Source organism: Onychostruthus taczanowskii, unplaced genomic scaffold (genome assembly GCF_017590055.1).
Source record: "Onychostruthus taczanowskii isolate IOZ18803 unplaced genomic scaffold, ASM1759005v1 scaffold56, whole genome shotgun sequence".
Classification (NCBI taxonomy): domain Eukaryota; kingdom Metazoa; phylum Chordata; class Aves; order Passeriformes; family Passeridae; genus Onychostruthus; species Onychostruthus taczanowskii.
The window spans coordinates 1,204,195-1,216,300 of record NW_024503235.1 but is presented as its reverse complement, the minus strand read 5'-3'; the positions used below and the strand labels follow the sequence as shown (position 1 = coordinate 1,216,300).

At 54.8% G+C, this 12,106-nt stretch overlaps 2 protein-coding genes across 12 annotated transcripts in view; both read left to right on the top strand.

Moving 5' to 3' along the window:
* The window catches only part of MACF1 (microtubule actin crosslinking factor 1), a 133,453-nt gene that overhangs the window by 92,833 nt on the left and 28,514 nt on the right, over positions 1-12,106 (top strand). For all 11 annotated transcript variants that reach the window (XM_041417345.1, XM_041417344.1, XM_041417349.1 and 8 more), the window contains 6 exons: positions 7,004-7,165; positions 7,293-7,463; positions 8,493-8,659; positions 9,615-9,774; positions 10,185-10,511; positions 11,183-11,267. In XM_041417345.1, coding sequence (XP_041273279.1) covers positions 7,004-7,165; positions 7,293-7,463; positions 8,493-8,659; positions 9,615-9,774; positions 10,185-10,511; positions 11,183-11,267 — 1,072 coding nt within the window. The remainder of the gene's footprint in view (positions 1-7,003; positions 7,166-7,292; positions 7,464-8,492; positions 8,660-9,614; positions 9,775-10,184; positions 10,512-11,182; positions 11,268-12,106) is intronic.
* On the top strand, positions 74-4,255 carry KIAA0754 (KIAA0754 ortholog). Its single transcript, XM_041417352.1, has one exon. It carries the CDS (start codon positions 1,031-1,033, stop codon positions 4,202-4,204), a length of 3,174 nt encoding a protein of 1,057 aa, XP_041273286.1. The 5' UTR covers positions 74-1,030; the 3' UTR covers positions 4,205-4,255.

The window sequence follows — 12,106 nt, the reverse complement described above, 5'->3', positions numbered from 1 at the left end:
GGGAGCGGGAGGACGAGCAGGAACAGGAGGAGGAGGAGCCGCCCCCCGCCCCGCCATGGCCGGGCCGCCCGGTGGCGCGGAGCCGCCGCAGCCCGACACCGGCCGCCGGGAAAGTTAGTGCGAGCGGGGCCGGCAGCAGCAGCAGGAGGAGGAGGAGGAAGAAGAAGAAGCAGCAGCAGCAGCGGCAACAGCCGCCTCCAGCCGCGGCTGCTCCCCGTCCCCCCCGTCGGCTCCCGGAGGCAACTCAGGGGATTCCATCCCGCTCCGTCCCTTTGCCATTTTTGGATGCGTTTTATAGCCAATTTTTTTTTTTTTTTTTCCTGGGGAGAAAGCGAAAAAAAAAAATAATAAAGCGAAGACCCAGCAGCCTTCCTCCACCTCCGGACTCCGCGGCCGTGCCGCCACCGCCGCGCACCCACCGGCTGGATTTTGGGGGTTCCGCCACTGCCGGTGGCACCGGGCGAGGTGACGGCAGCGACAATGCCATCATGTTTTTGAGACAGGAAACCTCCGAGTTTGCCCTGAATGAAGAACTTCCTGTGTTTAAAGTTGTACGAATATCCGCTGACAAGCTCGGTTCAAATGAAAACACGAGAGTCGGGAGGAGAGGCTAATTCGGACCAGCTGGACTTCCACGGCGCTCGGAGCTGGGCAGAAAACGCGCGGAGCCGCTCGCCCCTGCCAGCCGGGAGCGGCCGGGACAAGCAGTGCCTTTGTTAGTAAAGAAGAACGGACGGGATAATTTAAGAGCTTCAAACTCTTCCGCCGTTTCTGTCGCGAACCGCTTGGAATATTTTACCGGAGCTGTTGGATTTTGGATGATCCGCTGATGGATGGGGTTTTTTAGCGCGGCCGGGGGGATGAGATGGGTTGTTTCACTGCTCGGGACTGCCGGTCGGGACTGCTGAGCCTTCCCATCCCCGTAGTGTCAGTTTGGGATTAGAGGCTGCCCCGGCGGCGGGTTTGGGACCTGCTGGCCCTGTGATGCTTCCTGCCGTGGCGGGCGAAAGGTTGCCATAAGGACGAGAGTATGGGCAAACCACTGAGCCGGCCAGACTGTTTACGGCAGAACCGCACTTGCCTGGGGAAGGGCGAGGATGAGGATGGTTATATAGAGGATTGCTACGTGCCCCAGAGATCGATATACGACACCATGAGAATTAACGAGCAGATCGATCAGGGATCGAAGCTCAACCAGCTCTCCAAGAGCACCCTGGGCAAGGGGGATGGCAGCACCATCTCCAGCAACGGGACTCTGGGAGCTGCCAACGTCTTCGAGTCCAGGCCACCAGAGCCCAAGAAGCTGGACGAGCGAGTCATCTTCGACCAGCTGAAGCTCAGCAGCGACGTCTCCAAGCCGGCGCCGGCTCCGCCAAAGAGGCGACCGAACCCCGAGAAGAAGGAGAACGTCAACCGGCGCTCGTGGAAGTCCTTCATGCCGCCCAACTTCACCGAATTTGCCGAAAGGATGGGGGCTTCGCTCAGCGAGGTGTCGGAGGCGGGCGCTTCCAACCCTTCCCTGCGGGATAAGCGGGATTCCAGTGCCATGCTGGCCGAGCAGCCGGGCCAGCCCGACCACGGCGAGCCCATGTCGGAGTCTCTCACCTTGGAGCACGTCTCCAAGTCATCTGGCACGGCAGAGGCTCTAGTGGCCAAGCAGTTCAGCGTGGATGGCTATGGAGGTCCCCGGGATGAGCGCCAGGCCCTGCTGAACGCCGGTGACAGCCGTGGCAAGGACCTGGCCAGGGCCTGCCGGCTCCCCAGTGCCACCTGGCCACGAGCCAGGAAGAATTTTATCAGGGGGAACTTCAACGATGGGCACCAGGAGACCCTGGAGGCCTCAGAGTCGGACTCTACAGTGGAGAACGTCAACCTCTCTCCGTGCCTTAGTGAAGAGCTGCTGGATACGGGACTGGATATTCTCATCACCTCCAATCTCAGGGAGAAAACGGAGTCTGAGCTGAGATTTGAGGAGGACGAGCGCTGGGTGATGATGGAGGAGTGGGAGGAGGCGACGCTGTCAGAGAGAGGAAAGGCTGTTCTGGTGGCAGAGGAGAAGAGGAGCTGTTGCTTGGCAGATATTTCTGAAGAAAGGGAACAATTCACTGCTCCAGAGGATGGCTCTGCCCCCAGCCCGGGGACCTCCCAGTCCTGCACGTCCCCTGGGGTTGGTGGCAGTGCGTGCTGCACGGAGGATGTGGCGGTGCAATGTGGGGTTGAGGACTTTGCTCCAGTTTTGGAGCGCTCAACCAGCCCCACGGGCCCTGAGCTGTCTGACACGGACTCGGTGCAGATGTTCCTGGAGCTGGAAGAGCAGTGCCTGAATGAGGACGGGGGTGATGGAGCTGTCCCCAGCTGCCTGGAGATTCAGATGTCCCCAATGGACTCAGAGGGGCTGGACCCAGATTCGGCCAAACTGGCTGGGTTGGTGGTTGAAGGGGGTCAGCACAGGGCCCCCTTGGATATCAGCGCCTCGGACTCTGCCGTGGTGTCAGATCTGGAGGACTTTGATGTCACCTGCAGCTCACAGGTGCTGAGCACTCTGGAGCCCTTGACAGAGCCCTTCTCAGAAAGGGACACCTTGGCTGTCACCCCGACGGACTCGGACGGAGGGGCCTCCCCCAGCCCCGTGGCCATGGCAGGGCTGGGGTCCCTCCTGGAGTGCTCCCCAGCGCTGCTGGGCGAGGTTGACCCTGACCCACTCGTGGACCCCGAGTTTGTGGCTGGTGGGGTGCTGTGTCCTGGCACAGGGGCACATCCAGCTGCTGGACTGGGGGGAGAGGGGTACCCCAGTGCTCCGGTGGGGTGGGGTGAAGATAACCAAGACTTGCTTCCCCAGGAGACCTGTCCTGGCCGAGTGTCCCCCTGCCAGCCCCCAGCCCCAGACACAGCGATGGAGGAGCTGGGGTCCCCCCCACGGCACAGCCAGGCTGGCACTGAGGGCATGGATCCGTTCAGGACCCATCACCTTCTGCCTGGAAGGACTGAGGTCGCCGACTGGGATGTCCCAGAACTGGTTTCTGAGGATGAAGCCACAGATTTGGGATCAGGGAGTGGAGCTGAGGGCTGGACTCATCCAGCAGGGAGTGGGGATGTTTGCTGTGGTTCTCTGCGGCCTTTCCACGCTGGCTCTGCATCAGAGCCAGGCTCCAAGGCTCCGACAACATTCCCAGTGCCTGCTGAGGACCTCCCATGGGAAATGGTTTCCCTTGGCCGTGCCCTGTCGCTGGAAGGGGCTGCCCACACAGAGGGGTGCCCAGTGGAGGTGGCTGTCACACATGGGGGGACACCAGCAGCCGTCCTGCAGCCAGGAGATGTGGACTTATTTATTGCCCCCAGCTGGGAGGTCCCATGTCCCACCAGCCCAGCCACCCCTGAGGAGCTTCCTGGCACATTGTCCATTGCAGGGCCTGCCATCCCATGGGATTTTGGGGAGCTTTCTGCTCCAACCCACCCACTTTCAGCAGGAGATGTGGCTGTCCTGGAGCCCCAGGCTCAGGGGGTGCCACCAGCCACCGGGGATCCTACCATGGATGCTGAGGAACCTCCAGGAGCCACCACCACTGCCATGCCCTTGATGGTGGAGGAGCTTCTGGAAGCCCCACCACCCTTTGCTGACGTGCCTGTTGCCACTGTGCCACCACCAGCGGCCGAGCCACTCGCCTCGGCTGCCAGGGACCTCAGTGGTGACCCCGTGCCATTGGTGGTGTCCTTGGGGGACACAGATGACTTTGCCATCATGGTTGTGCCACCCGTCCTGGAGCACCTGCCCGCTGAAGTGGTGGCTTTGGAGGATGACCCCGTTTCCAGCTTACCTGCAGCAGGGGTGGCAGCATGGGAGGGTCCCCCTGGTGCCTTCTCACCCCTCCCAGAAGGTCCCACCACCCCAGAACTGCTGGGGACACCTTTTGCCACAGCAGCCAGGGCACAAACCCTCCCCAGGGCTGCGTTGAGGGGCCCCCTCCGTCCCCGCAGCTGTGGGGGTGCCCTTTCCCTCTGTCCCAGCGAGGGACAGGGGACATCAGGCACGGAGGGACCCCTCGGCGCCGCTGCCATGGCAGAAGGGCCCCCTGCTCTCCCAGATGGATTCGTTCCAGATAACGAGGTATTTGTTGCTCAGGCTCCCGCAGCCGGGGCTTCAGGCGCAGAAATCGCTTTATTTTGCACTCCAGGGATGGGTGGGAGGTGGGAGCCCGCTCAGTAACGCACGATCTGGGCTTCCAAACAGCCTTCTCCCTCCTGAGATCGGCTTGAATTTGGCAGGGAAAAAAGTTTTTTTTTGGGGGGGGGTGGGGGGGGGGGAATTGTGTGATTGTGTAAGTAAGGGAGGCAAAAGATTCTCGCTGCTCGATGACCTGAAATGTTGACTTGCACTTTTTTGGCTTATTAAAGTACATTATGGTCACTCAGATGGAAATCACGGACTTTAGAAAAACCTTCTCGCTGGCTCCTGGCAGGGAGTTCCCATCTTTGAAGCAGAAAATATATCAGGAAAGAGAAACCTGTAAAACGAATTAAGTGCAAGCAATTCCTGCCCCGTGCAGTCATCGCTGTCTGTAGTTTTTTTCTGTGAGCATTGAGGTGCTGAGGCTCAGAAGGTGCTCGGGAAGGGGCTCAGATTCTCTCTGGTGTTTGGGGATTTGTGTTGCTCGTGGCTCTTGCCTGGAGAGACCTCGGTGCTGGAGTTCCCACAGCCGAGTACTGATTTCCTGCCATCTGGATTAGGAGAAATATCACTAAGGAGACATCAGAAGTTAGTCAGCACCAAAAATCCCGATTTGGTGGCAATTACTCATCCTTTGGGCTGTACCACCCCTTCGAGATATGCACGTGGAGGGGCTTGGAGAGGTGGTTTCACATGGGGGTCCACGTGAGCACGGGCTGGGACACCCAGAGGGGGACCTGGGTGAGGGAAAAACCATTGGGTTCTTGCCATAGTTGTTTTTGTTGCTTGAAATTCAGTGTGGGGGGGATCCTTATTTTAGGTTCAGCACCTCTGATTGTTAACCCCACAAACCTTCCCCTTGCTCCAAGCATTGCTGGAGATGCTTACTGGAATTCCACATCCAGCAGCAGAGGGGTTAAGGGAGATGAGGGAAGCAGAAAGCAAGGGAAGCTTTGGGAAGCAGAAAGCAGAAAGCTTTGGGAAGCCTTTCTGGGAGTGAGGAGGAGGTGTGGTGGAGCAGATGTCCTTCTGCTCTCCCAGAATGTCTGTCCAGCTCTTTCCCAGGGCAGGACACCTTGCTCCACAGCAAAGGGGAGTCGTTAAATATTTGTTTCCAAGCTGAGTCACAGTGAGGTTAATGAGCTAAATCACTGGAATCTTTTATGAGCAAAGGAAAACAAGTGTGTTGGACACGCTCACCCTCGGGCTGTTGCTGGGATTATTTTTGTCAGGCTCCTCAGGGAACTCTGGGCTCTCAGTCTGGCTGATACCTGTGTTGCAGGTACCCCTGGTTGGATCATCCAGGCTTTTCCACAGGGCTCCTTCCCTGCCTGGCTCCTTTGGAGTTTGTTTTGCAGTACATGGAGAGCTCAGACCAGCCTGGCATGCCAGGCTTATCAGCCTGATCCTTTTGTGGGTTTGGCTCTTGTACCCAGCAGCTCCATATATAAACAGTAACAGGAGAACAGCCCAGGAATTGGTGATTCCAAGTCCCCATTTATTTCTTATAACCGTGGCAGAATTCTCCATGAGCAAACAGCTCTGGACAGTGTCTGCCAGCTCACCCTTCTCTCATGTCCTGGAGGGACCTCCTTGCCCTCCGGTTGCTGAGCTCTGCTGGGAAAAAGTAGCTTTTCTTTCCTTTGGAAATGAGGCAGGGGAAGTCAAAGCAGTGCCTCTTGCTCAGGCTGGGAGCCGTGCCTGTGTGTTTTGAGGGATTTTGGTGTTTTTAGGGGGTTTTGCTTCGTGCTCCTCCGGAGCCAAGCGGTTGCCGGGCGCAGCGAGCCGTGTCCTCCACGAGCTGCTGCTCTGCTGGGGGAGATCTTGCATCCAAGTGGGAATTTTTCAGTGCAGGCAGTGCCCGTGCATTCTTGGGCACAAGGAGCAGGTGGCTGGTTGCCATCCCCTCTGCTTCCCAACGGGAAAACGTCGTGACAGGGCCAAGGGCTGTGCTGCTGCCCAGCGCCGGCTGCGGGGTGACCCGTGCTCTGCATGAGCTCCTGGGCCAGGGGAGCAAAGTGAGCCAGGAATCTGCTCCCTATTTTTGGGGTGTTTGCTGTGGGGAACAGGGCTGGCTTGTCCCTTGGGACTGGTGGGGAAGGACTGCAGAGGGACGGGCGCGTGGTTCCAGCAGATCCCCAGCTCTGATAAAGAGCATTTATCTCCTCCGGAGAAACAGGATTCTCCCTGCTGCCTCTCCTGACAATGGGGAGCTTCATTCGCTCTCCTCCCCCTTCCCTATCAAATCTTTTTTGGTTTAGAAAGCTTTTCCCCACAGGATTCCCAGGCAGGACCGTGCCAAATCCGTGGTAAACGACTCGCACATTAATTGCCTATTGCCTTTGTCTTTCGAAATACAGCGAGCTCCTCGCTGCCTGTAATTTCGTGGTTAACAAAACTCATATGATGTCAGGTCTCTGTTCTCAATAGCTTCACTGTGAGAATTGCTTGGGGTTTTTCCCCAGGAGCATTATTTCCCAATCTGATGGCGAGTCGGAGCCGATGCTCTCATTTCTTCCTCAGTTTTCTCTTTTTTTTACCTCACTCCAGTGGTTTTCCCAGGAAAAATGGGATTTACCCATTTAAAACCAGAGGTGGGTGTGGATAGACCCTGAGTTGTGCTCCAAACCAGCAGATTCCTGTGACATCTGTGTCACTAGGTCAAGGCAAGGGAGGAGTTTAGACAAACTTGCACAATTCCAATAAAATCAGTGCAAGTGGCTACTGCATCTTCCCTAGAGAGGAAAGCCTGTTGTATCCATGGAAAGACTGAGCAGCTGGAAGAGCAGCTCACAGCTTATAAATCACCTTTTCTCTCCCACCTTTTCCACCCCACAGCAATTCCAGAAGGAGCAAGTGGATCCCCTCCAGCTGAAGCTGCAGCAAGTCAATGGAGTTGGTCAGGGACTCATCCAAAGTGCCGGGAAAAACTGTGATGTCCAAGGGCTGGAGCATGACATGGAAGAAATCAACACCCGCTGGAACACCCTCAACAAGAAGGTGGGAGCATGGGGAGGGGCTGTCCCTGGTTTTTCTGGGATCTGGGGGAAGGAGGGGATCACGGGCAGGGAGCTGAGGCTCCGGTGCCAGTGCCTGACACTGCAGTGGGGTTGTTTTTGGGGTGCAGGTGGCCCAGCGAGTGGCCCAGCTGCAGGAGGCCCTGTTGCACTGCGGGAAGTTCCAGGATGCCCTGGAGCCACTGCTGAGCTGGCTGGCAGACACTGAGGAGCTCATCTCCAACCAGAAACCTCCCTCTGCTGAGTACAAGGTGGTGAAAGCCCAGATCCAAGAGCAGAAGGTGAGTGAGCACTGGGTGGTTCTGTGGGAGGGGAGCTCAGGACAGCCAGACAATATTTTGGGGGTCCAGCTGGGATGTCCATGCTTCTCTCCTGGTGGATCTCAATTCCTCACATCCCAATGTAGTGAACAGTTTGCCCACACTCAACGATCTCCTAAATCACCGCGTCCCTTCGTTCTCCCCCTGCCTCTTGAAGTTGGTTTTGCTGGTTGGCCATGTTTTTCCAGCCCTGAGTTTTGCTTTGTGCTGATAATTCTGCTGTGTCAGGAGCGAGCTGGTGGTGGTGCAGGGCCTGTTTTGGGTGTTTGGACAAAGGGAACGTTACAAAGTGTGAGAGCAGGCCCAAGGTGTGCCGGTGTTTGCTGAGATAACAGCCCGGGGTCGGCGCCTGCCCTTGGAGTGGGAGGAGGGGAGGTCAAGTGTGGTCATGGGGAAATATTTTAGAAATGAATTCTTACCCAGGCTTGGTCTGACGTGTGGAGGTTGGAAGAGGAAATGTGCTTCAAGTGGAAGTTAAAAACTTGATAAGTTGGAGGGGGTTGGTGGGAAAGACTCGGAAAACTCTTCTAGCACAGAAGTGGTTTGGATCTTGAGTAGTGTAAGAGAGGGAAGGGGAAAGAAAAGGGGAAAGTGAAAAGGTAAAGGAAAATGGAATGGAATGGAATGGAATGGAATGGAGTAGAGTAGAATAGAATAGAATAGAATAGAATAGAATAGAATAGAATAGAATAGAATAGAATAGAATAGATGAAATGAAATTTCAGTTGGATGGAACCTACAATGATCACCCTGTCCAGCTGCTTGACCACTTCAGGGCCGCCCAAATCAAAGCATGTGATTATTATAATGTAATACAATATAACAATATAATATAGCTCTATAACTTTTTGAACTGGCTTTGAAGGCGGAGCCGTGCCCGGTACTGGCAGCACTTCTGAGCCACAATTAGAGATCTGACCCCTCCAAGGGCTGGATCTGGTTCTGCTGCCCCAATCTGCCAACTTCCCCATTTCCTTTGCCTCCCCCAAGCTGCTCCAGCGCCTCCTGGACGACCGCAAAGCCACGGTGGAGATGATCCAGGCGGAGGGCGACCGGATCGCGCAGGCGGCCGAGCCCGCGGACCGCGACAAGATCGTGGGGCAGCTGGAGAGCCTGGCACGGCACTGGGAAGGGCTGCTGGGCAGGGCAGCTGCCAGGTGAGAGCGCTGGCACCAGCTCGTGCCACGGGTCACGGTGCCCCGGAGCCTGGGGTGACAGCATTCGGGAAGCCGGCGGAGATTTCGGTGCAGATACATCCTGGAAACAGCTGGAAAACATGAGGAATCAAAGGCTGGTGCTGATAGCAGTGGTTTACAATGGCAGGGAAGAGCTGAGATTAAATAATTTCCCTGCAGGGGAGGGATGTTATTTTTATTCCTGTAAGCTTTAACGTTTAGCAACATCCTGTTGACACCTTTATGCTGCCAGAATTTTGTTTATGAGTTACTTATTTCTACCTAAGCTGATGTTTGAGGTTATGAAGTCACTTCTGAGGCCAGATTGGACCTTTCTCCATGTTTTCAGTCATTGCCAGCAAGCTGGACTATCCATCCAGGACTGTCCATCCAGGATTGTCTTTAACCAGAAGCTCTGAAAGACCAAGAGCCTGGCCACAAGCTGAGGGATCTCCAAGACAGTGATAGGGATGGAACAAATGGAACTAAATGATCTTCAAGGTCCTTTCCATCTCAAACTGTTTCATGAAAAGCTGCACAATGGGGAAGCCCTTCTGCTACCTTCACAGGGCAATAAACTAAAGGCACAGCTGCAGGAAAAGCTTATTTTGCAGTTCCTCCACATTGATTTTTATCTTTGCCATTGTAGCTTGCCTGACAATGGTGTCTCACCTTGCTCTGAACAAAGCTGCTTCTTCCAAATACCTGAAGCTGCTTCCCATGCCTGGCTCCAACTGCGAGCTGCTCCTTAGTGTTTTCACTGACCCTAAGAATCCCAGACTGGTTTGGGTTGGAGTGGACATGAAAAACCATCTTGTTCCAGCCCCCTGCTGCGAGCAGGGACACCTTCCCCCAGACCAGATCAGGTCGCTCAGGGCCGCATCCGACCTGGCCTCTAACAATTATTTCCTTCTAATTTTATGACTACTTTTTATAGGCAGAAGCAGCTGGAGGATATCTTGGTGCTGGCAAAGCAGTTCCATGAAACCACGGAGCCCGTGTCCGACTGGCTGTCGGTGACAGAGAAGAAACTGGCCAACTCTGAGCCCATTGGCACCCAGACTGCCAAAATCCAGCAGCAGATCAGCCGCCACAAGGTAGGACCTGTGCAGGAGGTGGTTGGAGCCAGGTCCTGCTTCAGTGGTTGTTTCCACCACAACCAGAGAGGTTTTTGGCACAAACAAGGACTGGAGGAGTTATCCAGGCTGTTTTATGTACAGAGAAGGCTGCAAGCCCTGGCCCACCAGCGTGGGTAAACATTAAACTGGTATCCTTGCACCTCCCAGCAGATTTGGCTAGCAAAAACCATTCCCATTCATGTGTTTCTTTTTAATTTCCACTCAGTTTACCCATTCAGGGGTGGCTTTTATGTCTCCCATTTTTCAGTTACGTTCATTGCTGCGTTCCCCCTTTTACGTTGCGTTTATTTCATTTCCCTCATTCTCCACTCATTTATTTTTTTTTTCCCCACCCCTTTCTGTTGTCCATTCTACCCTCCACCCTTCAGGCTCTCGAGGAAGAGATAGAGAGCCACTCCACCGACGTGTCTCGGGCTCTGGGGGTCGGGCAGTCGCTGTCCTCCCTGAGCTGTGCTGCTGAGCAGAGGCTGCTGGCAGAGAAATTAGAGGCTCTGCAGAGCCGCTACGGCGAGGTCCGCGAGCGGTGCGGCCGCAAGGCAGCACTGCTGGACCAGGCTCTGGCCAACGCCAGGATTTTTGGGGAGGAGGAGGTGGAAGTGCTCAACTGGCTGGCTGAGGTGGAGGACAAGCTGGGCTCAGTGTCCGTAAAGGATTACAAACGGGACGTCCTGCAGAAGCAGCATGCCGACCAGCTGGTATTTCCCCTTTTTTTTTTTTATTTTCTTTTCTTTCTTCCATGTTGTTTGTTTTGTTGCATTTTATCTGGTTTTGTTTATGTTTCTGGCCTGATTTTAATTTTGCGAAGCTCGCTCCGCTGCTGGGTCTGTCTGAGGCTTGGAGAGGAGTGTAAAGAGATTTCATGTGTTACAAACAACAATTGTGGGCCTCCCACCCCAAAAAATGGGTTTCTCAAGGCGGGGGAACTTCAAGTGGTTCATTTGATTTGTGAACAGTGTCTGAGCCGGCTTGGCCACCCTGTGCCTTCAGAAAGCTGGATGCTGTTTCCAAAACTGAGAGCTGGAAAAGTCTGGTGGGTTTTGGAGCTGGGCTGGCCACTGAGGAAGCTTCTGCATCTGCTCCCTGGGGCTGTGCAGGCTCTTTTCAAGAGTGAGGTTCTGTCTAATACAAGGGCGAGTCCTTTGGTGACACAGATCCAATGGGTTGGTTGGGTTTGCTCTGAGATTCGGGCCTTTGAGTCCCAGAAATCCCAATAATTCCCATAGCAGGATGACTGGACAGTTTTCAGATGAGTTGTCCAGCCTGCCTGTGCTCAGTAGGGAAGTTCATGTTCCCCACAGCATCTCTGGCTGGCAGGACACAGGGACCTGCCTGCAGCAGGATAACCCAAATTTGCCTTTTTCTTCAGGCTCTGAATGAGGAAATTGTGAACAGGAAGAAGAATGTGGACCAAGCCATTAGAAATGGACAAGCTCTCCTGAAGCAAACCACAGGTAACACAGAGGAGATCTTGGCACACTCTGGGAAATGTGGGGGGTCTGGGAATCCGTCCTCCACATGCTTTTCCTTGGGAAGTCCATGCTGTGTTGGGTGGAGGCTTTTCTCCCTCAGGTCTTCATTTCCTTTTGGAAACTCCCAGAGTAGCTGGTTTGCATCCAGACTTGCATGCTAAGCCACAAACACTCCAGCTTAGGATTTGCTTGGTCCCAAAATCCCAACCTCACAGCTTGGGGAGCAGATGATTCCCACTGCTGCTGTGGGGATGCTCAGTGCTGAGGGAGGCTTTTCTCACTGCAGCCAGCTGCTAAATCACATGGAAAAGAGGTTAAAAATACCCCCAGCCCTCTCCTAATACTGCTTTCCCAGACTGAGCAGTTGTGGCTGTTGCCACGTGGGTGTGAGTTTATGTTTATGAGTGGGAAGAGAGGTCGGGGCGCTGTGTTTCCTTCAGATGTGGTCTGCTCAGAGCAGATGTCCAGCCCTGTGTCCTTGTGGGAGCTGTGGAGCAGGAAGAGTGATTACAAAGGATTTGGCAGGCAGCTCTGTGTCCTCTTGGAAACAGCAGCGAGGGGTGAACTGACCCTTTTTTCTTGGAGCTGTGACACGTTGCTGAGAGCTGAGTTGGGGTGGCTTTGGGGCTTGTGATAAAACCAGTCTTGGCAGCACACTTCCATCCCATCCCATCCCATCCCATCCCATCCCATCCCATCCCATCCCAGGGATGAGGTGGATGTTCAGCTGGTGGAAGATGTCAACTCTTAGTAAAAACAGGCTGCATTAATACAAAGAAAAGCCATGCTGGAATTCGCTGTTTAAAAGAGTGAAGGACAGA

Bases quoted from the DNA above. Each gene is read 5' to 3' on its own strand.
- KIAA0754 (XM_041417352.1), top strand. From the start codon at position 1,031: ATGGGCAAACCACTGAGCCGGCCAGACTGTTTACGGCAGAACCGCACT.